Source organism: Physeter macrocephalus, chromosome 14 (assembly GCF_002837175.3).
Source record: "Physeter macrocephalus isolate SW-GA chromosome 14, ASM283717v5, whole genome shotgun sequence".
Classification (NCBI taxonomy): Eukaryota; Metazoa; Chordata; class Mammalia; order Artiodactyla; family Physeteridae; genus Physeter; species Physeter macrocephalus.
Window position 1 is genome coordinate 118,239,987 of NC_041227.1, and position 23,512 is coordinate 118,263,498.

At 59.5% G+C, this 23,512-nt stretch overlaps 1 protein-coding gene across 1 annotated transcript; it reads right to left on the bottom strand.

The window, feature by feature from the left end:
- Positions 1-96: 96 nt before the first annotated feature.
- PLCD3 (phospholipase C delta 3) lies at positions 97-22,307 on the bottom strand. Its single transcript, XM_024130055.3, has 15 exons — positions 21,751-22,307; positions 11,849-12,010; positions 11,522-11,750; positions 11,034-11,163; positions 9,719-9,947; positions 7,534-7,735; positions 7,214-7,358; positions 6,243-6,395; positions 5,010-5,153; positions 4,717-4,867; positions 3,764-3,880; positions 2,948-3,114; positions 2,640-2,775; positions 2,400-2,549; positions 97-2,254 (listed from the first exon to the last, which is right to left on the bottom strand). The coding sequence occupies exons 1-15, from the start codon at positions 21,899-21,901 to the stop codon at positions 2,166-2,168; spliced, it is 2,355 nt and encodes a 784-aa protein (XP_023985823.1). The 5' UTR covers positions 21,902-22,307; the 3' UTR covers positions 97-2,165.
- Between the last annotated feature and the right edge of the window lie 1,205 nt (positions 22,308-23,512).

Consider the following 23,512-nt stretch of genomic DNA (forward strand, 5'->3'; position numbering starts at 1 on the left):
GCCTGAGAAACCGCATCTAGACTTCCTGTGTGTCGTATGTGTCCCCCCGCCCACCCCCTCTTCTCCTCCTCTGGACCTTTTCATCTATTCCCCCCATGGCTGGTGCCTCCGAGCCCCTTCCCAGGGAAGCTGGGCCCTGAGCGGCACCCTGAGAGGACACAGGATCTGCCCCTGGGATCATCCGTGAGGCCTTTTCCCAGTCCTCCTAGACCCCCACCTTATGTCTCTCCACAGCCCCGGACCAGTTGACTCCAGCTCCTGAAAGCGGGCCTTCGGGCCTTCGTTCCCGTCTTAGGTTTGGGCTGGGAGCGCACAGCCCTGTGGGTGGTCTCCACCCGGGGGTCTCCAGAATTACCAGCTGTGTTTCTTCTTTGCCCCCAGCTCCCATAATCGGTTCCTGGCAGGGTTTTTGCCTTAAAGACTCTCGCCCTTTGAAGGCCACCTTCCCAGCCTTCGGGCTCTTCTCCTAGCAGTAAACCCTTCCTCTGCTGCACCAAACCAGAGACGAGAAGCCGGGTGGGGGGCTCAGCCAGGGCGCCCGTGTTCACCCGACAGGAGCCCCAGCCCAGGCCCTGCGGGGACCGGACGACTCTCAGTTGCCCTTCACACCCCAGCACTGGACCTGGCCTCACCGTGCCCCCAACCGTGGGGCTGCAGTTTGGCCGCCTGCCTCTCCTGACAGCCGTGAGTGCTGTGTACCAAGGCCGCCCAGCCCATTCCTTCATGGTTCCTGGACGGGAGGGCATCTGGGCCCCTTCAGAGTCTGTCTTCTTTCAGACACACTAATTCATCAGAACCAAATGCCCCTCTCGGTGTAAACCGAGAGCAGGGTGAGGCTGTCACTTCCTGCATCAGGTCATGGCGGGAAGCTGGAGACAGCCCAGCCCAGCCCAGCCCCTGCCCCAGGCCACCCTCCGGGAACTGCCATCAAGCTCAGCCCTTGTTCAGTGTTGGTGCTGTTGCTTGAGGGAACCCCAGATGCCAGGGCTCCACACTTAATCCCAGAAAGTCACGTTTCTGATAGGTTTCCTCTGGATTCTGCCTTCTGGTGTCCGGGCACGCTCTCCCAGCATCTCTAGGGGGGCCCGGGGCGGCCCGCTGCTTTCCAGGCCTTTGTCTAGAAGGCTGGTTGGCTGGTGGAAGGAGAGCTCCAGGTCTCTGGGATTCGTCTACTGAGCAGACAGGGGCCTCGAACCCAGCTGAGCCTGGAAAGGGGAACTCTGTCTGGAGTCCCTCAGAGGCCTGTCCCCGCCCCCTTGAGGGCCGTAACAATCCTGCGCTGGCAGAAGCCCACCTACCTGCCCCCTCCCCGTCCAAGGTCCCTGGTGTACGTGCTGTGGGGGTGGCTTTGTGAACTGCTGTCCTCACAGTCTTGTGATGCTGGCAGCAGCTCTGAGCCAAGAGGAAGGGTCAGGGCTATTCTGAGCTGCGGCAGCTCCTCCAGCACCCCTGGCTGTCTTAGACAGGGAGCCCAGATGCGGCAAGAGGCCCAAAGGACGCTCCCTCTGTCCCGTCCCTCCTCGTAGGCCTGTGGGTGTGGCCTCAGAGGTGCTCAGGGGGTGGCAATGGTAAAACAAACTTGCTTCTTTATTTTGTTCTGCTGTCCTCTCCAGGGCTCTTCTAAGACAAGTTAAAAATCTCCTCCTAGGTTTCCCCAGGGCTGAGCCTCCCTCTCCCTGCTTGCTTTAACAAGGGAGCAGCGCTCAGGTTCCAGAGCTGGAGGGAGGAGCCCAGAAAGCCTGGAGGGGGAAGGAGGGCCTTAGGGGGTGGCTAACGCCTGGGGAGGGGGCAAGGGGGGGGTGGCTGGACTCCCTGTGGGAAGGAGGCTGGGACGGGGCAGAGAGTGGCCGAGGGCTCACGTGTCCTGCTCCCCAAGTCCCCTGGCAGCAACAGGCCTGGCTCTTCAGAGGCCACGACGACCAGGTGGGCTGAGCACCCGAGGAGCCGGGGGCATCTCACGGCCCAGGGAAAAGATCAACTGCCTGTTCTTCAGGAGGGGCCGAGGCGGCCCTCAGCACCCAGTTGAGAACAGAGCCTGGCGGGCAGGCTAAGTGGGAGGCTGGAGGGCTGGCCCTCCGTCACCCCTCCACTCCAGAGGAGGAGGGGGCCTCCGCTGAGGGCTGCAGAATGGCACCTGCAGAACCCAGGGTGGCTCAGCTGTGCCGTCAGGAGCGCTGGATGCAGATGTGGACAAAGAGGGTGGCTGGTGACAGTGAGGCCCCGTCCTTGGAAAGCAGGTGGATGTGGCGGTATCCTGCCGGGAGGGTAGCCCGGTGTCAGCTTCTCTGCCCACCGCCCCGCAGGGCCAGGCTCTCGGAGGGAGTGGGCAGCCCGGGTGAGCAGGGTCTTGGAGGCCCGGCCCCCCTTCTCTTTCCACACCCCCCGTCAACCCCACCAACCTTGCTTCAGGCTGCTGAGAGGCAGTGTAAACTGGCCCACGAAGTCATTGGGGGACGTGGCGTCGTAATCTTCTACCACGAACCGGACCAGCACCAGCTCCGGAACCCGCAGCTGGAACTGCAGGGTCTGCCCCCAGCGGGGGTTGAAGCCTAGGGCGCAGGCCTGTCCGTCAAGAGCCCGCCCTGCACCTGCCCCGCGCCCCGCTGTCTGCCCCCGGCTCGCCCAGGCAGGGCCCCCACCGTTGTTGAGCACGTAGTTGGTCTCCTTGCAAGCACAGTCTGCGGGCACCCCGTGGATCTCGATGCGCACCAGCGGGTCCACGATGGAGTTTGGCTTCTCGGCGTTCAGCTTGGGCAGCTGCTGCGCGGTCAGCACCTGCGGGGGAGGAAGGGGAGCTGCAGCCTGGCCCGCGGCGCTCGCACCGGCCCTCCCGCTCAGGACCCGGAGGCGGACCGCCCTCGTGCGAGCTGTCCCCAGGCCTCTGCTATCCTCAGGCCGGCACCCCGCAGACAGGGACCCCAGGCAGGGCGTGGTCCGGGCTGCTGACCTGGATGGTGAAAGTCGTTCTGGGGGGTCCAGGACACTCGGGGTCAAAGGTTGTGTCAGGCTGCCGCAGGCAGGCAGGTTTCAGGACATAGCCGCACTGCCCATTGATAAGGAAGCGCCCGGCATTGAGGTCCATCTCATAACCTGGAGTCTGGAAGTTCAGGGCCACTGTGGACACAGCAGGGCGGGGCAGGGGCTCTTAGTGGCCCTCTCTTCACTGCTCAGTTTCGGGAGTCTCAGTGCCCTCCCCGCCAGCCACACCTCATGGGGCGAGGACTCGGCTCTCTCTAGAGAGAGCCCAGGGTCCCACTGCCTGGGTCGTGCTATCCCACCCCTGCCATGGCTGGGGGGTTTCACGGCAGCCAGGGGACCCAGCCTCCACGGCTGGAACCGGAGGGTGAGGGTGGGGCTGGGCCCGGGGCGGGGCCAGAGCCAGGATCCAAGGAAGCCAGATGTTCCCCTCCCTGCCCCCAAGGGCACCAGGCTCCTCTCCTTTGGCGCTGCCCAGCGTCCCTCCAGAGCACGCGCTCGTCAGCGCTGACTGAGCGGGGACTGCCGGGGTGCGTGTATGTGTATGCGAGGGGCACGTGGGAGCAGAGGTTTTTAATTTCCACCTTCGTAAAGAGTTTTGAGATTGTACACGGGCTCGTTTACACGAACGAGCCTGCTTTGTGTTTCCCCACCTTCCTTGTGGATCAGTCTTTTAATAATCGGCATCAACAAGACTCATTTCTCCACCTTCTGGAAAGCTGCGTGGCCCCATCACCGCTGGGCCTCCGTGGCCCCCGCCCGCCCCCCCGCAGCTGCTCCCACTCACCCAGCTGACAGCCCGAGTTCCACATCTCCTGGGGGTTGTAGTTGGCGGAGTTCATCCGCAGCCCCAGCGGGTAGACACGGGTCAGCTGGCAGGCATTGTGCCTGATAAAGCTGTTCCCTGAGGGAGAGTTGGGGCAGGACTGTGACAGCCCCTGGGCTGTGGCTCACCGGGTGCCAGGGCCTGTCACCTCCCCTCCCCCACCTCCAGAGACAAGGCGGGAACAGAGGCTGAACTCCCATCCCCAGCTCCCCAGCCCCCGCTCCTTGTTCTCTCTGATGAGGGGACGGGAGTCCTCACGAGGAGGCTGCTGAAGTCCAGAGAGGGGCAGGGACCCTCCCCCCCCTCCCCCGCCGCCTCCTGGCACTGCCTCCCACCCCAAGTCCCCACGTTCCCCAATCGGTGGGTGGGGCACTTGGCCCCAGGCTGGCATCCCCTGTCTTTCATGGTTCATCGCACAAGCACTCCTCCAGCCACGCCTCCGGTTCCTGGAACCCTTCCTGTACCTCAAGCCTCCAGGCCTTGGGACAACCTGCTCCTCCCGTCTGAAGTCCCCTCCCCCTCTTCACCTGGCTGCTTCCTCCTCATCCTTCGGTCAGGTGTCTCCTCAGCCATCACCTGCTCGGGAACCCTTCTCTGATCTCAGCCCCTCCTGTTGGGCTTCCCCAGCCTCCGTGGTGCCTGTCATGCCCGACTGGTCACCCGGCACCGTGACTATCCGTCTACGTCTGGCCCCACCACGAGGCTGTGAGCTGGTGAAGGCAGACAGCAGCCTCCCTCTTCCCTGTGCCCTTTTCCCTCTACGTACGCCTGGCCCGGGGCTGGGCACTCATTCCCTGAGCCCCTCTTCTCGCTGCCCCCGAAGCCCTTCTGCACTCCTTTCCAGATCAGCTTCAGCGTCTACCACCCACCGGGAGCCTGCAGGTCCCCCAGAGGCCCGACGTCCTGGCTCCTACCTGCCTCTCGGATGAGCTTCTTGGCCTTGCGCTCGCTGAGGGAGCTGACCTGGCAGGGCTGGGGCGGGGCCGGGGCAGGGCTCAGGGGCCGCAGGCGGGTGGCACAGCAGTACACGGCCAGGGCCGACAGCTCCGGGGAGATCTGCTTGGCCTGGGAGATGAGCCTCAGCGCGGGTCTGCCCACTCCAGACCCCCGGTCCTCCCACCTGCCTTCCCTCTGCCACCTGCCCCCCAGCTCCACAGTGGCATGAAGCCCCTGCCCGGCCCGGGCTGGCCCAGCCGGGCCCACTCACCCGCCGCCTCTGCTCTGCGGCCCCCGCCTCCTCTTCCTCGTCCTCGTCTTCGTTGTCCTCCTCCCGGTCTGAGAGAATTCGACCGTCCTCGTTCCGAGCAGCTGGCAGCTTCTTCCCCTTCACCAGGACCCGGCCTTTCAGCTGCTGTAGAGACCAACACGGAAAAATTAAGCCTGTGAGGGGCTGGCCCTTCAAGCAGCGAAGGAGCCACAGATGAGTGATGTTTCTAATAGGAAGAAACCTATGAGGGAAACAGCCCCATCCACAGGGGACTGGCTAATGGGGTCCCTCTAAGCATCAGCATACTACACAGCAGCCAATAAAACGAATGAGGCAGCTCAGGGTTGAAAGAGAAGGTGCTCTCTTCAAAAAAGATCTCATGTGAAAGAAGCGCAGGTAGAATATGTGTTCACATGATCTTCTTTGTGCACCGTTTGAAAGAGAAGATAGCTATGTACATAGCTATATATATGCATGGGAAAGTTCTGGAAGGATACACAAGACACTGTTGAAGATGGTTACTTCTTCAGAAATAGGACAGGGGGGAGCCTGAGAGGAGGAAAATCCGTTTTTCATTGTGTGTGCTTTCCTGCGGCTCCATTTTTTCTTTTACCATATGTATGTCATTTTCATACTGACAAAAAAAATCAAATCACACACAAAGGTGAATCTACTTTCCTTGCATAATTTGGGATTGGGAGTAGGAGGAGAGTTTTCTCAAAGAGCCCAAAAAGGATAAATGTCCTGAAGGGGCAGATAAAATGCTCTGGGGGTTGGGAGGAAAGGAGGAAGGACCACTTCTGGCCAGAGAGCTGAGGAAGTTGTTAAGGCCACAGGAAGAGGCCCTTTACGCTGAGCCAGAGCTCTAAGCAGGTGGCGCTTGGCGAGCACAGATGGCTAGGAAGGGAGCTTCAGGTGGAGGAGACAGTGTCCACCAAGGCCTTTGCGATGGGAATGGCCGAGCCTGCAGGGACTCCGTAGGCAGGAGGCAGAGCGGGGAGGTCAGGGCCAGGTCGTAGAGGGCCTTCGATGCCAGGTGAGAGGGTGGGGAGTGTCTAGTCAAAATGGAAGGCAGACAAGTGACAAGACCACTGGGTGGCAGATGTCAGATGAACGGAGAGGCGGAGGAAGGTTAAGACAGAGAGAGGGGAGGGGGCCTGAACAAGGGAGGTGGATGGTGGACCTCGAAGCCAGACCCTCCCCCCACCCAGACTGGGGGTCCGGGAGCATCACCTCTGGGGACGGCAGCTCTTCAGGGTTCTGGGAGTCCAGCAGCTGCGTCACCAGCATGTCCCCTAGGATGGTGTGCAGGTGACGGGCCATGGCAGCCTGCTGCTCCAGCCCACAGTGGTTCTCGAGGGACAGGATGACGGGGTACGGAGACAGCTGTGGGGGAGGGGCAGCAGCTCAGTCACTCACCCCTCCCCCACCAGGCCCCCTGCTATGCCCGGCGCCCCCACCCCTTTCAGGACAGGCAGGGCTCTGGAGAACCCACTCTGGGGGAGACTGAGTGAGTGGATGTGGGACACACTGGGGTCAGTGTGTACGTGGAGGGGCAGAGGTCAGATCCGGGGCCTCGGGGAAGGGGTGGACTGTCTGGGGAGCTGAGGGTGGCTGCAGGAATGTTTTTCTTTTATAAATGCTCTTTATCTGTTAATGACACTGACGGTGTCGTTTAGGTTGCACACTTTTGGTCCCAGCCCATCATTTGTTGATGGTTAAGTATAGCTCGACAGAAGTTGCAATTTTATGTAGGTGCAACACTGAGCCTCTCTTTCACAATTTTCTCTTTGCGAGTCATGATTAAAATGTCCTTCCCTACCCACAAGGTTTTCTTCTGGAAGTTTTACGATTTTAATACATTTACTAAATATAAGGGTGGGAGAAGGGAGCCTCTCACCCAGCTTTATTCTACCCCATTGGGCAGTTGTCCCAGCAGCACTTGGTGAAAGTGAGTCTCTGGGCAGGGGTTTCTTTTGTTTTGGGGGGTTTTTTGTTTTGGGGTTTTTTTGGCCGCGCCGCACGCGGCATGCAGGATCTTAGTTCCCTGACCAGGGATCGAACCCGTGCCCCCTGCAGTGGAAGCACAGAGTCTTAACCACTGGACCACCAGGGAAGTCCCAGGGGTTTCTTCTGGAAGGACCGAGACCAGCTGATGTCATGGGGAAGGCTCTGGGGCTGGGCGCGGGGGTCCCAGGGCTCACCGTGAAGGCGTGGTCACGCACTGCCTGGATCACATCTCGGAAGAGGATCTTGGAGGTGAGGGTGTGGCCATGGTAGATGACCGGCTCCCCTCCTGGCCCCTCCCAGCAGTCAAGCTCCACACAGCGGCATCCCTGGGCAAAGGCTCTGCGGACAGATGGATGGATGGATGGGCAAGGTGTCATGTGGGTGGCACAGAGCAGGGCAATGGACAGGCCCCCAGGTAGGCCCCAGGAAGCCCATGGTGGGAGTTGAGCCCCATGTCCATCCCCAAACTGGCTCCCAGACATGTTCACTCCCACCATCCCCCCTACTATGGTACCTAACATAGGCCTCGGTGCTGCTGGGCCCACCGATCTGAGAGTCGGTCAGGTAGGTATTATGGGAGGAGGAGATGAAGTAGTGCGCCAGGGGCTGGTTCATGTCCTGGAACACACACGTGTGGGCCGGGTTCAGGGCAGCCCCCTCAGGCGACAACAGGTACATCATGAAGCCATCCAGAGTCATCAGCTCGTGCTGCTTGGCTGAAAGAATGGGCAGAAGAGAGCATCACGGGGGACCCCTTTGTCTGGCCCTAAAATGCCTCAAAGCTCACTCAACTTAGTAATAGTGAGCACCTGTCTACTGACTGGACTCTACGTAAGTTATGCCTTTTTTTTTTTTTTTTCCACGCCTCGCGGCTTGTGGGATCTCTTTCCCGACCAGGGATTGAACCCGGGCCACGGCAGTGAAAGGCTGGAGTCCTAACCAGTAGGCCACCAGGGGACTCCCAAGTTATGCCATTTAATTTCAGCCCAACCCTGTGAGGACGGTACATTACTATGCCATTTCACAGATGTGGCAGCTGAGTCTCAGAGAGGCAAGGTAACCTGCCCAAGATGGCGCCCACAGCCTGTAATAGCAGAGCCCGCTTAGCTGGGAACCCGGACCTGTCAGAGGCCGAGCCCTGGGCCGTGTCGGCCCCGCCCCATCTGTCAGACCCCTCACCTGTCTCGTTGAGCTCATAGGTGTGGATGAGCTGCTGGGCGTGGGCCAGCGTGGCGCCATCCTCACCCTGGTCCTCCAGGAACTCCAGCAGCTCGGGGGTGCTCAACACCCGGTCCTCGCCCGAGTACCGATGGAAGATCTCCTCCAGCTCGGGGCGTTTCAGCAGCCGTCGCAGAAACTCCTCGATCTCAGGCCCCTCCAGCCACTCATTGTTGGAGCGGTCACACTCCTGGGGGGCAGGAGGGAGAGATTCAGAGGAGGAGGACACCCTGGGAGAGCTGGCCTGCGCTGACACACCGGTCATCCACCATGTCTGGGAAGGAGGCGCTGTCCGCAGTTTCACAGGTGGAGAAACTGAAAGCTAGCCAGGCTCCGGGTCTCACTCAGACTCACACAGCTGCTAAATCGCAGGGCTGGGACTCTAAGAAAGGACTCTTGGGTTCATTGCCTGTTCCTCTGCCCCATGACCTACTCCAAGAATCAAGATGTGGAAGGTGGGCTTCCCTGGTGGCGCAGTGGTCGAGAGTCCGCCTGCCGATGCGGGGGACACGGGTTCGTGCGCCGGTCCGGGAGGATCCCACGTGCCGCGGAGCGGCTGGGCCCGCGAGCCGTGGCCGCTGGGCCTGCGCGTCCGGAGCCTGTGCTCCGCGACGGGAGAGGCCAGAACAGTGAGAGGCCCGCGTACCGCAAGAAAAAAAAAAAAAAAAAGATGTGGGAGGAAAAACTGTGAGCCCTGGGCAGGGCTGAGCCCCGGTGCCAGAATCCCCCCTCCCGTGTGTATACGCTACCGTTCTCAGCCTCACATGTTCACACCCAGGGGCAATAAGCAACACATAACAGGATTCAGTGGCGCTGTTGGCCCAGGTGCACTGGTGCCAATGGCCCTCCTGTCCCCTGGGGTTACAGTCAACATCCACACGGGTGTCTCCACGTGATCCAACTGGGCCACGGATGCAGAGCCCACCTCTGTGGGCCCCTGCCTGTGCTCCCACATGTGGGGTGTACCTGGTCACGTGTGGAGGTGCCACATATGCCACAGTGGAGGGGGGTGCGCTCCTGTGTGTACCCATGAGCCTGAGGTCCTCCCTACCTGGGCTCTGCCTGAGGGTGAGGAAAGGAGCTCTGGGCCAGCACTCCCATCCTGGCCCAGTGGCTTCACTGGGTTGAACGTAAGTTTTGCCTTTTTTTTTTTTTTTTTGGCCACGCCTCGCGGCTTGCGGGATCTCTTTCCCGACCAGGGATTGAACCCGGGCCACGGCAGTGAAAGGCTGGAGTCCTAACCAGTAGGCCACCAGGGGACTCCCAAGTTATGCCATTTAATTTCAGCCCAACCCTGTGAGGACGGTACATTACTATGCCATTTCACAGATGTGGCAGCTGAGTCTCAGAGAGGCAAGGTAACCTGCCCAAGATGGCGCCCACAGCCTGTAATAGCAGAGCCCGCTTAGCTGGGAACCCGGACCTGTCAGAGGCCGAGCCCTGGGCCGTGTCGGCCCCGCCCCATCTGTCAGACCCCTCACCTGTCTCGTTGAGCTCATAGGTGTGGATGAGCTGCTGGGCGTGGGCCAGCGTGGCGCCATCCTCACCCTGGTCCTCCAGGAACTCCAGCAGCTCGGGGGTGCTCAACACCCGGTCCTCGCCCGAGTACCGATGGAAGATCTCCTCCAGCTCGGGGCGTTTCAGCAGCCGTCGCAGAAACTCCTCGATCTCAGGCCCCTCCAGCCACTCATTGTTGGAGCGGTCACACTCCTGGGGGGCAGGAGGGAGAGATTCAGAGGAGGAGGACACCCTGGGAGAGCTGGCCTGCGCTGACACACCGGTCATCCACCATGTCTGGGAAGGAGGCGCTGTCCGCAGTTTCACAGGTGGAGAAACTGAAAGCTAGCCAGGCTCCGGGTCTCACTCAGACTCACACAGCTGCTAAATCGCAGGGCTGGGACTCTAAGAAAGGACTCTTGGGTTCATTGCCTGTTCCTCTGCCCCATGACCTACTCCAAGAATCAAGATGTGGAAGGTGGGCTTCCCTGGTGGCGCAGTGGTCGAGAGTCCGCCTGCCGATGCGGGGGACACGGGTTCGTGCGCCGGTCCGGGAGGATCCCACGTGCCGCGGAGCGGCTGGGCCCGCGAGCCGTGGCCGCTGGGCCTGCGCGTCCGGAGCCTGTGCTCCGCGACGGGAGAGGCCAGAACAGTGAGAGGCCCGCGTACCGCAAGAAAAAAAAAAAAAAAAAAGATGTGGGAGGAAAAACTGTGAGCCCTGGGCAGGGCTGAGCCCCGGTGCCAGAATCCCCCCTCCCGTGTGTATACGCTACCGTTCTCAGCCTCACATGTTCACACCCAGGGGCAATAAGCAACACATAACAGGATTCAGTGGCGCTGTTGGCCCAGGTGCACTGGTGCCAATGGCCCTCCTGTCCCCTGGGGTTACAGTCAACATCCACACGGGTGTCTCCACGTGATCCAACTGGGCCACGGATGCAGAGCCCACCTCTGTGGGCCCCTGCCTGTGCTCCCACATGTGGGGTGTACCTGGTCACGTGTGGAGGTGCCACATATGCCACAGTGGAGGGGGGTGCGCTCCTGTGTGTACCCATGAGCCTGAGGTCCTCCCTACCTGGGCTCTGCCTGAGGGTGAGGAAAGGAGCTCTGGGCCAGCACTCCCATCCTGGCCCAGTGGCTTCACTGGGTTGAAAGTGTACCTAGGCCCAGGTGCGGCCTTTCTACAGAGAGAGGCCACTCTCCACAAAAGCTGGCGGGTGGGAAGCGGGGAGGGAACTGATGACTCAGATGGCTGGGGGAAGGCAGACAGCAGAGGTCACAATGGTGGCAGATGCCCACCTTGAAGAGGCAGTAGGCGTACATGTCGTTCATGTCCACGTTGACCATGCGGAGCAGGTTCTTGATCTCCTTGAAGCTCATCTTACTGTCCTGGTTGGAGTCCGCTCGATGCAGATAGAAGTGGATCCAGGTGTGGGTGCTCAGGAAATACTAGAAACAGGCTGGGCCCAGCCCCCTGCCGACAGGTAACTGACAGGTGTGGCATACCCCCATCCCCACCCCCACCCTGGGGTCTCCCGGGTTTGGGGGCTGTGCTTTCCCCTCAGCCTGTGGACCCCCTGAGTGCCCCAGCCGCACGTCCTCCACGGGACCGGGCTCCCCAGAGACAGGATGCCCCGTCCACCACCCTCAGTTCTGAAGACAAGGGGCTCTATCTCAAACCGCGGGTCCCTAAGGATGGAGCCACGCCTCCCCTGGGCCTGAGGGTCCTCCCGGCACACGGCCGGCCCCCCTCCCCACGCGGTCCTCCGCCCTCCCCGGGAGGATATTGGTCGAGGCGCTCGCGCTGGCTCATGGCATCGAGGCGCGCGCGCAGCTTGGCCAGACCGCGCACCCAGCGCTGCGCCTCCTCGGCCGTGGGCGCCGCCAGGTCCAAGTTCTTGCGACGCCCCTTGAAGGCGATGGTTAGGCAGCGCGCCGGCTCGAAGGCGCCCCCGAAGCGCCGCAGTCCCTCGGACTGGTGGCCCTCGCGGACAGTCTCGATGTGCTGCACGAAGACTGCGGAGAGGGACGGGACGCGCGCGGCCGGGTCAGGGCGGCGGGGCCGGGCCTCCACTGTCCCCAGCCTGCCCACACCCGCCCGGGCCCCGGCTCACAGATGTGCTGCGAAGGCGCGCGCGGGATGCGCCGCTGGAACCACACGCTCAGGCCGTCCTCCTGCAGCCGGTACAGCCGCTCCTTTTGCCATGTCCGCGAGCGGATCTTGCAGAGCCGGGAGCCCCGCAGCATGGCGCGCACGTCCTCGTCCTCCGTCAGGCCTGCGGGGGCGGGAGGCCATGGGCATCCTGGCCGGCCCTGCTTGCAGGTTCCCTCCACCCTCCTCCCAGCAGGGAGGTTCGGCCTCCCTCCCCAGGCCTCTGCAAACTCTCCCAGGCGGCTCTTCCTCTCCCTGTAACAGGCCCCAGTACTGGCTTTGGCTATAGGCTTTTGGGCCCCAAGGCCTGTGCTTGGTGTGTCCCACCCAGGCCCCCCTGAGACGGGTGCCAGTAACAGGCCTGCCCCCCCACATCAAACAGCCTCCTCTGGAAGCCCTCAGAGCAGAGCTCGCAGAGCAGAGCTCAGGGCGGCGCCTGGGACTCAGGCCTCGCTAAAGGTCACTCTTTCTGCCACTCCCCTCCATCACGGCCTCCAGCCTGCAAGCCTAGAATCTTCCATCAACAGCCTTTTCCCTTGACACGAAAACCTGACCAAGAGGGTAGTCTCACTATCTAACCTAAATCTTTCTTGCTGCAACCCAAGCTCCTCACCTCTGCTTTCCCGAAGACAAGGGAGGACAGCAGAGGTCACTCTGGCTCCAGGGTCTCAGACCAAGCATGCCAGGCCCAGTCCTGCCTTGGCCAGCCTGGGGCTGATCTCCAGATGCCCTGGTGGGGCCCAGCTGAAAGCATGATCTCCTGTGATACTTGGTATCCCCCTTGTCACAACCCTGTGTAACCCCTGAGCCCACATGTGCTCTCCGGTCACAGCGTCCATCTTTCTTAATAAGACAAAATGCTTACAAAGTACCTACTACATGCCAGACCCCCCTCACGTATTAACACAGGAGAAAACAAGTGCAGAGATGCTTTAGCAACTTGCCAGAATTCCATGGCTGGGGGGTGGCAGGGCAGGCTTCAGACCCTGGAGGTCAGGCTCCAGCACCTTCGCCCTTGGCCACTGCACTGACCCCTCTGCTCCTTCTATCCTCCTCCCTCCCCAACTCCCTGCAACCACCCTGGGCTTGAGGACCTAGGAAAGAGCAGGGTCCGAGGAGTCAAATACCAGCTCTGTCACTTCCCAGTTACACGGCCTTGGTGGCACTACCCTGTGACTGCTCTAAGCCTCGTGTTCACCATTCATAAAATGGAGACCACAATAGTAGCTGCTACAAAATCCAAAATTCAGTCAAGATGCTGCCCATCCTGGTAGGGCCACACCCTGCTCAGATCTGCCTCAGCAGGGGTCAAAACCAAAGGTTTATGAGCCAGCGGACAATAGAACGTGTGGAAACCAGACAAACTGTAGGGTCCACACCCATTGGAAGGACGGAGGCAGCCAGGAGTGGATGAAGGCCCAGAGTTCCCAGAGAACCGAATCTGGATTTATATGTGATGCCTCCAGATTTTTCAATGTTGGCAATTAAATCAAATTGAAACAAAAAACCCCAAAACACCACGGTGTGGGCCAAAGGAAACAAGACGGTGGGCCTCTCTTCCTCCCTTTATTTTAACAAGCTCCCAATACTGGGTTTGGCCTTAGGCTTTGTGGCCCCAGGGACCCTGCTTGCCCAGCTGCAAACCCTGACCTGAGGAATCAAGTCTGAATTCCTGGGGCTTCCTCTCACTCTCTCTAGGAGCCTTTGTAGGATCCTTCTCCTGTCTCTTCCTCACACTGGGGTCCTTCAAGGACCACCTCCTCCAGGAAGTCTTTCCTGATTTGTCCTCAAATAGGAGTTCTCCTTCCCTGACCACCAGCAACACTTTTTACTTTAATTAAATCACTCCACCTAAACTGTAATTTCAGTGGACCTTAATAAGCCCAAGCACTGGGATATCCTCACCTCAGTGCTTGTCCCAGAGCCAGGCTTGCAGCCAGTGTTTTCTGAAAGGGGAGGCAGATGGACAGACAGCTGGGGACTAAGTGCATTCTAGCCCCAGCCCTGAGCCATCTGTCCAGATGTCAGGGCAGCAGCCTTGTGGGTCAGGGTTTCTCAACTCCGGCTGTGCATCAGAATCACCTGGCGGAGGTTGCAAAACCCATGACCCAGAGATTCTCATCCAGCAGGTACAGGTTGGGGGTTGGGCATCTGTATCTTTAAAAACCTACCTTATGACTTTGAGATGGACTATTGATGGAGAATCATGGACTCAGGGGCAGGAGGAGAAACCTGCCATCCTTAAGAGGCTATGGTCCCCCTTGGGGCCAATTTGTGACCCTAATGGCTCCAAGGGGTCTCTCAGGGTTTAGACTGTGGCCTTCTGGAAGGGTCAATGCCCACTCAGTGCCACCTAGCCAGGAAGGGGAGGTGGAACCCTCCTTCTTCCAGGTAAAGAGCTGGAACTTGGCATGTGCCAGGCCAAGAGACTCACCAGACCCTCAGGCCCCTATCCCCACAGGTTCCCCACATCCAGGCAACCTCCGCATTCTCTCATCCTGAGGAACAACAGAGTGGGGGGCAGGGCATTCAGGGGCACCTGCAGCGCCACCAGGGTTGAGCCCGCCCCTCCACCACCCCCTCAGCTACGGGAAAGGGGACTCCTCATCCCCATGACAACCAGGCTCTGCAGCTGCAGCCACCTCCCCCGACTGGGCCAGCCCTGTGATGCCAAGGCCAGAGGTGGGGGGGGGCGGGGGATGCTGGTGCATGACTAAGGCTGGAAATGGAGGTGAGTCACTGAGGGCCTCTTTTGTCCAGAGCCTGATGCAAACAGGACATGGAGAAAGGCAGCCTGAGCTCCCGACCAGCCCCCCACTGGGACAGGTTCCCACGCTGAGGAGGCCCCTACTCCTGGCCCTCACCCCCAGCTCCCCAGGAGCCTGCTGGGGGAAGGGGTGACATTCCATTCTGCCCACCCAACTAGCACAGGCCCCGGGATCACACTGTCCTCCAACCACACTGCCAGAGGAAAAGCCACACAGGATCAGGGTGAAGTGCCAGGCTGGGCCAGGTGCTGAGTCCCTGGGTGGGTGCCTCTATTTCTCCATTGCTTGAGCTTCTGAACCCTGGGGTAGTGAGGGGGCTGAGCTGTCAGATGGGAGGGGCAGGACCAAGGGAGGTAAGGGCGTGAGGTCAGGAGGCAGGCCCAGGCCCTGGGCAGTGATGCCGATAGGGGCCTGGCCCTCTGCCTAGCCACCCGGTAAACATTTATCGGTCCCACCAGATCCAAACCCACAGATGTTTCCTCGACCTCATTCCTACCTGCTTGGAGCAGGGGTGCAAGCTGCCTGCCTCCCGTGGTTTCCGTGGATTCTCTATCTATCCATCTCTGCCTTGAACCTGGAGCTGGGCTGGGCCAGCACCATGGCCACCTCAACCCAGCAGGTGGGGGAACAATCACGAAATATCAGTAGTAAAAATGAGGACATGGGCTTCCCTGGTGGCGCAGTGGTTGAAAGTCCGCCTGCCGATGCGGGGGACACGGGTTCGTGCCCCGGTCCGGGAAGATCCCACATGCCGCGGAGCGGGTGGGCCCGTGAGCCATGGCCACTGGGCCTGTGCGTCCGGAGCCTGTGCTCCGCAACGGGAGAGGCCACAACAGTGAGAGGCCCGCGTACCACAAAAAAAAAAAAAAAATGAGGACAAACAGTACCAAAAGGTGGAAACAACCCAAGTGTCCATCAACAAATGAATGAATAAGCAAAATGTGGTCTATGCATACAGTGGGGTATTATTCAGCCATAAAGAGGAGTGAAATCTAATCTCTGCTACATGGATGAACCTTGAAAACATTATGCTAAGGGAAATAAGCCAGACCCAAAAGGACAAATGATGTACGATTCCATTTACATGAGGTACCTAGAACAGTCAAATTCATAGAAACAGATTTTATATCACTTATACCTCAATTTTAAAAAATTCAGAGACAGAAAGTAAATTAGAGGTTACCAGGGGCTGGGGAAAGGGAAGAATGGTGAATTATGTCCTAATGGTTACAGAGTTTCTGTTTAGGGTAATGGGAAAGTTTTAGAAATAGCACAATATTGTGAATGTAATTAATGCCACTGAATTACCCACTTCAGAATGGTGTCCATGGCCAATTTTATGTTATATATATTTTACCACAATTTTTAAAAATTAAGGGACTTCGGTGGTGGTCCAGTGGTTAAGACTCCACGCTTTCAATGCACTGGGCACAGGTTCGATCCCTGGTGGAGGAACTAAGATCCTGCATGCCACACAGCACGGCCCCCCCCCAAAAAAGAATAATGTAATATGCCAGAAACCACTGTACACTTTAAATGGCCGAATGGTATGGGATGTGAATTAATTCTCAATAAAGCTGTTAAAGAGGCACAGAGCAGCTAACGAACTTGTCCAGGGTCACGGGGCAGCTGGAGTGCATTGAGAGTTGGGGGGCCTCACCCAAAGGGCTCTGTGTGACTGAAGGAGCACACAGGGCTCTCCGTCTGGGGCCCGCCCACAGGGGGCTCACAGTAAATGATAACAAAGAAGGAAACCCGGGAGGGAAGAGCGACCCGGGTACTCTGCCCCATCCCTGCTCCTCAGTCCCACGGCTTCCAGCTGGGCCCCTCTCCCGCCCAGCCCAGCTCCTCCGTGTCATCAGCTGGGGCCCAGACACCATCCCTGAGCCGCTTATCGCAGCCCCCAGGTGGTGAGGAACGGGCAGCCCCACAGTTTCCCAGTGACCACCTGCAACCTTGGCGGTTTGGGCTGTGTGTGGTCTGGGGCCAAGGCTGCGGGCAGGAATCTGCCTCACTGGCAGAGCTGGAAGGGCCTGTGGGGAGGCCAAGTTTATCCCTGGCCCTTCAATCCCACCTTTCTCACAGATGGGCCACTATGATCAGAGAGGACTAGCTGTGTATGCTGAAAACAGTGTGGGTGGCCCAAGGCAGGAGTGGATGCAGCGGCTGTGTAGGGGGTGGGCAGAGGCCAGGGTGGGCTGGTGGCAGGGGTGGGGGTGCTGTGAGGTCACGGGGCGTGTGTGCAGAGAGCAGGGTGTGTAAGGAGTGAAGGTGTGTGTAGGGTGGTGTGTGCATATCAGGTGTGTGTGTGTGTGTGTATGGGGTTGGTGGGTGGGAGATGGTCAGCTTGGTGTGGAAACTAAGGTGTATGTATGTGTGTGTGTGTGTGTGTGTGTGTGTGTGTGCGCCAGTGCACACTCAGGAAGGGCCCACGGGACTCCAGCAGGAATGTGAGACATGCAGGGAACAGCGACAGCCGATAGCTTCATGCCAACGGGGGGAGGGGAGGAAGAGCAGCTTTTCCCCGGTGACTGAGGCCATGAGGCTCTGGGAGGGGACAGGCAACGGCGAGGGGTCTCAAACACCTTCCCACCGGAATCCTCAAGCCAGCAGGTAGCCCCAGCACCTCGGGTACCAAACGTGTCCCCCTCGCCCTGGCTGGCTGCCACACCCAAGGCTAGAGCCTAGCGGAGCTCAGTGCCAGAATCCATAACATTCCTTGAAGCATCAACAAAGTCAAGAAAGGCAGGCGGTGCTTCCCCCGCTCTGGGTGGACATAGTGCAATAAAGGTGGCAGCACTCTTCTCCGCAGGGCCAGACCAGGCGTGAAGCCTGTTTGGGGGCTGAGATCGTGGAGCGGGGCTCCTCAGAGCTGAGGAAGGAGGAGAGGTGAGGGGGGCCAGGAGGCAGGACAGAGCCAGCCCCCCAGCCCTGCCTGGCACATGCCGGCGTGACCAGGAGGGCTGCCCACCCCTCCCACCACCCAGGCCAGGCACCTACCCAGACCGGGGGCTGCTCTGAAGACAGCCCCACCTGCCAACCTCGCCCCTGGCAGCCCCACTCACCCTGCAGGAGACGCCCTGGGCAGGCCATCGGGAGAGCCCACTTTCCCTGCGGCACTGGCGGTGTGTGCCGAGCGGGGCGGGGCAAGGGAACAGATTCTGCCCACTTAGTGCTCTGCTCACAGGGAGGATTAGGGGCACAGGGACAGTTCCGGGCTCTGGGGAGACAGGGCTGCCAGACAAAAGTCAGGATGCCCAGTTAAATGTGAATTTCAGATGAACAACAAATAATATTTTAGTATCAAATATTTACATAATTTGGGACATACTGATTTTTTTTTTGGCAGCCCTATGAGGACAACCCTGGCAGCTGGCAGAATCACTGTGGGGGAGGGGTGTAGCAGGCCCCTCCCCACCAGGCTTAAATCACTCATTCATTCATTTGTGTTAGGAGCTTGGACTCTGGGCCAGACTTCCTCGGTTCAAATCCTCTCTTAGCTGCTTCCCAGCTTGGAATCCAGGGCGAGTTACCGAACCTCTCTGAACCTCAGTTTCCTCACTTGTAAAATGAGGCTAATGGTCCCACCTACCTCATAAGGTTGTGACATTAAACGAGCTAATACGAGAAAAGCGCTCGCACGGTGTTATAAAGGTGTTAATTAGTATTCATTAATTTCAGCAATAAAGAGCCCTCATTGAGGGCTTCCCTGGTGGCGCAGTGGTTGAGAGTCCGCCTGCCAACGCAGGGGACACGGGTTCGAGCCCTGGTCGGGGAGGATCCCACATGCCGCGGAGCGACTGGGCCCGTGCGCCACAACTACTGAGCCTGCGCTTCTGGAGCCTGTGCTCCGCAACAAGAGAGGCCACGATAGTGAGAGGCCCGCGCATCGCGACGAAGAGTGGCCCCCGCTCGCCGCAACTGGGGAAAGCCCTCGCTAAATAAATAAATTAATTAATTAATTTTAAAAGAAAAAGAAACGCTGTTTCTTATTAAAAAGAGCCCTCATTGAAAACGATGGCTCTGGTGGCAGACAGACGCTGCCTCTTAGTCGCGCGGCCTTGGGCCGGTGACTTCACAAGCTTCTCATCTGTGAGGACAGTGACAGCACCTTCCCCTGGGGTGGCCGAGGATTAAGTAGGATCTGGGCTACTGCGAGCTCAGCCCTGCCCCGGTGCTCACCGGGCTCCTCTTCTGGCTCTTCAACTGTTCCCTGGCTTCCCTGGCGCAGGCCAGGCCAGCAGCCCAGCCTGGGGATGGGAGCCGAGTGGACGGACCCTCGGCTCCACAAATGACTTCCACTCAACGCGGAGGCTGCTGTCCGTCCCGCCTCATCTCGGTTTTCCCCAGTATGGACCCCCTTTCTTTTCCTTGGGCCCCTCTTCGCCTTTGACTCTGAGCCACTCCCTGCTCTAGTCTCTTGACCTGATCGGAAAGAAAATCTGTCCTCTGTTAGACTAAGGGGTGTGGCGAAGGCGGTGACAAGGCACAGCCCTGAGGGTCATTTCAGGAGAGGCAGCAGCTGCAGGGGTCATCGTGGAAGCTACCTGGGTGGTAGACCTAGGACTTGGCCTTTATGGACAGGGCAGTCGGGCCCCAGGACACCTGGGTTTCGCCTCCACCCTGTTCCTGGACTCGGTGAGGCCTGGGGAAGGGGAATTCCCCACGGACTTGACATTCCTCTCTCGGAAGGCAGTCACGCAACAGGACGGTGCAGCAGTCGGTGGGGAGGAAGGGTGGCCCAGATGGCATTCTGACACCCACATAGTTACCAAGAGTGTCACTGTCACAGGGTGCCCGGAGCTCCCGTTCAGCATTACTCAGCCAAAGGATAATGAGTCTCGGGCTCAGCTGTAATTATTTGTCTACAAGTGGCTCCTGGCACGAGACTGTTCATTCCCCCAGGGCCAGGTGCTGTGTTCTCCATCTCCGTAGCCCCAGCCCTGACACTGTGCCCTGGCATGCGGACGGGGCTTAGCAAAAGTGTATGGAATGAGGAGGCAGGCAGGTCTGCAGGGCCTGCAGGCAGGTCTGCAGGAGCATCACCTCAGCCCTCCCATGGTAGCCATAACCCCCGCAGGCAGCTGACTCCTGGGGCTGCTTCTCTGGCCCAACACCAGCCCTTGACTATCTCAGCGGCACCTCAACTCCCCATGGCCATCGACCTCTCCCCAAACCACCACTGCCCCTTAGACCACAGGATGATGACGCTGCCACCCATTAGAGACACCTTCCAGATCCCACCAACTGCAAAGTCCAGCCGAGTGCATCTCCCTGTAGTTCTGGAATCCATCTCGGCTGTACCGGCCCACTTCTGAGCTCCCCGTCCCCACCGCACACACACAGCTTGCCCAGCTGACTCCTCAACCTCCTTCCTGTGGGTCTCCTTGTTTCACCCCTGCCTTCGTCCAACCCACCCCTACTCTACACAATTCCTGCCTCTCTCCTCCGGCCTGAGACCTTTCCCGGGCTCCCGTCGCCCTCCAGAGAAAGTCCATGACCTTATAAGTAGGGGCCTTGAGGACCCAGCCTCCACCTGCCTCTCCCCTTTTGCCTCACTCTAGTCTCCCTCCAGCTCCAGGGTGCAGCCAGGGCTCGCCAGCATCTTGGTCCTTCCTTCACAGCCTTGTTTCTTTGCTTCATTGTCTGACATCCTGCTGGTACTTCAGCTCTCTGAGGGCCAGGACTGTGTCTGCCTTGTTCGTTGTTGAATCCCCAGGGCAGAGCATACTATAGGCACTCAATAAATGTTTGTGGAATGCATGTGTGATTGATGAAGGGTAGGGCAGAGACCACGTCTTCTGTCTCCATAAGGAGAGTGCCAGGCACGGTGCTCAGAACACAGCACTCAATAAATTCAGGTCAAAAATAAAAATAAAAATAAAAAATAAATTCAGGTCAAATGAATGAGAGGAGGTAGAAGGAAGAACAGGGGGTGGGGCTTCCCTGGTGGCGCGGTGGTCGAGAATCCGCCTGCTGATGCCGGGGACACGGGTTCGAGCCCTGGCCCGGGAAAATCCCACATGCCGCGGACCCGTGCACTACAACTACTGAGCCTGCGCTCTAGAGCCACAACTACTGAGCCCACGTGCCACAACAACTGAAGCCCCCGCGCCCAGAGCCCATGCTCCGCAACAAGAGGATCCACTGCAATGAGAAGCCCGCGCACCTCAACAAAGAGAAGCCCCCCTCGCTGCAGCTAGAGAAAGCCTGTGCACAGCAACGAAGACCCAATGAAGCCAAAAATAAATAAATAAAATAAATAAAAATTTTTAAAAATCCTAAAAAAAAAAAAAAAGAACAAGGGCTGGAGGACAGTGGTAATGAGAAGGTAAGACCGGCTATCCGGACCTCTGATTTTTGCTCCAAGATTCACACAGGTCTTCGGGCAGCCCTGCCCTCTGTTCCCTCAGCCCCACCTCATTAACTATTCTACTGACCACAGTTCTACTACACCACTTCAGTTTTACAGTATTTTACATTGTATAAAATACTCTCACAAATAAACCCCCTCGTTCAAGCCCTCAACCTCCCAGTCAGTCCCACTTTGCCCTGGTTCTGAGAGGGGGCCAGGGGCAGTGTGGGGTACATACCAACTTTTGCCCTCTATTAGCTGTGTGGTCATAGACAAATTCCTGACTTTCTCTGAGTCAGTTTCCTCATCTGTGAAATGGGGATTATACCACCTGCCTCTCAGGAAGGTGAAGAAGATTGAAGGGCACCACATCCATAACCACCCAGTGCTGGCCAGTGTCTGGGAGATGCTTGATAAACCACAGTTACTTTCCTATTTCCCCCACTGACTTCCCTCAAATCTGAGAAGGCAACTCTGGCTTTCTGACCCGAAGGTAGGGCGCCTCCTGGTGGGAAACAAAAGCCATCCTGGGAGCCTCGCTCGGACCCCAGAACCTCGGGTGACCCCAGGTGCGACCTCCCCTCCCCCGCTGGAACGGTGCTGGCCTTCCATCCCTCGCCGGACTCCCCACAGCCCCATTGGGAAGCCCACCAACGGCTCGCCGGAACACCCCGACCCTCCCAGGCTGCGCCCCCGGGGCCCGTCCGCGCCCACCCCGAGCCGCCCCAGCCGCTCACTGACCCATCTTCTTCAGCGCCCGCAGCCCGGGCCTCTTGTTGCCGCCGTCCTGGGGTGCGGGCGGGGACGGGAGCGCGACGGGCGCTGCGACCTGGGCCGGCATCGGGGGCTCCTCGTGCCGCCGGTGGCGGCTCCTCCAGCGGCCGCACAGCATGGTCGCGGGGCCGGGCCCGGGCCCGGGGTCTGTGCGCGGTGTCGAACGAAGAAACTTAGCAGCGCCGGGAGGGAGTCGGGAGGAGGAGGTGTCGGGAGGAAGAAGAGAGGGAGGGACGAGGGTTAGGGAAGGAGGGACCCGGAGGGAGAGGGCGGGGCCAAGGATGGCGTGGGGAGGTGCGAGGGGGCGGCGAACGGGGCGGTGACCCCAGGCGGGGAACCGTGCCCTAGAGGAAGTGTGGGGAGGGGCCCCGACCCGCGCCCCCGAGTCTCCGCGTTAGGCCCCTGCTCCTGAGTCCGCCTCCCCATTCTCAGAGCGGTCCTGGGATCCCGGCCCTATCGGAGTCCTGAGCCCCCATGGTGCTGGGGGGAGGGATCGGAGGGGGCGAGGGCTGCCCTCTGGCACAGACACCCTCTCCTTTCCCCGGACCCTGACTCAGTGTGGACTCAGGACCCCTCTCCACCATCCTCCTCCCCGTCCCGCCCGAGGCCTCAGAAGGAAGCCAGACAGGGGACAGGGTCCGCGGGCCGGATCGTCCTGGGCGTAGGGTCCGCGGGCCCGGAAAGCCCCGGGAGCTTAGCCGGGCGGCAGGGCAGCCCGAACCGGACGGGTGGGAGCGGGGGGAGTGGGAACTGACTGGAGGTGGGGAGGGAGGAAGGCTCTGGCCATGACGCCATAGGATTAACCCTCTCCTCGCCCGGCCAGTTGCCGTCCCCAAAGGGGTAGAAGACTCCAAGCTGACTGGTCTGGAGAGGATGGGGTGGCACTAAGCCTGGAGACCCCGGCAGAATCTGTGGTTGGAGGCTTGGACAGGTTGGCACCCCCGCCGGGCCTTTGATCGTCCCGGGACGGCCACCGCACGCTGCGTAGATGCCCTTGGCATCAACTTGTGGGTGAGCGTCGAGTGCGGGTTCCGGTGACCGTGTCACGCGTACACTTACTATATAAGAAACCACCTGCGTATTTGTGCGCGAGGGGTGGGATATGTGCGTCTTCTGCAGCAAGTGCCCTGGGTCGGGGGCGGAGAGCTGGGTGCACACCGCCACTCGGCGGCGGCCGGGAGTGTGTCATCCCAAAGATAAAGCTTAGTTTCTCGGGACCTAGATTTGCCACCTACTGCTCTACTCCATTCTCGGATATCCCGGACCCAGAGATTCCGTCCGTGCTGGCTGGCGTCTCCACACCTCTCTGGATATTCGTTCTAAATATTTCGTCTTCTCCTCTGTACTTTTGATCCTGCAATTCCTTCCTCCAGAAATGACCTTCCTCATTCTTCTCCTGGCTTACTCTCAAGGCTTCCAAAACTCAGCTCCAGTGTCCCTCCTTTAGAACTCCTGACCTCAGAACAGGATTCCGCTTTTTATCCCCAACGCCTGTTAAGTGTCTGGAGAGCTGAGTTGCGTGGCTCGGATCTGCGGGACCTGGGTTCAGCTGACTACGCGGGTTTCCACCAGAGGGGGCGCAAGAGACAGCGTCATTTCACGGTGTCCACCAGGGGGCGCTTCCGCCCGCCTCTGGCGGTCCAGGGTTGAGGAACCAACCCGCGGATTTGCCCCGCCTGATTGGGAGAGGCACCGCTCAACTATTTGCATAATCTCGAAAGGGCCGCGT

Bases quoted from the DNA above. Each gene is read 5' to 3' on its own strand.
- PLCD3 (XM_024130055.3), bottom strand. From the start codon at position 21,901: ATGCTGTGCGGCCGCTGGAGGAGCCGCCACCGGCGGCACGAGGAGCCC. The intron at 4,868-5,009 runs GTGAGTGGGCCC...CTCATCTCCCAG, and splicing joins CCGCAGAGCAGAGGCGGCGG to GCCAAGCAGATCTCCCCGGA. The intron at 2,550-2,639 runs GTGGGGGCCCTG...CCTGCGCCCTAG, and splicing joins CAACTACGTGCTCAACAACG to GCTTCAACCCCCGCTGGGGG.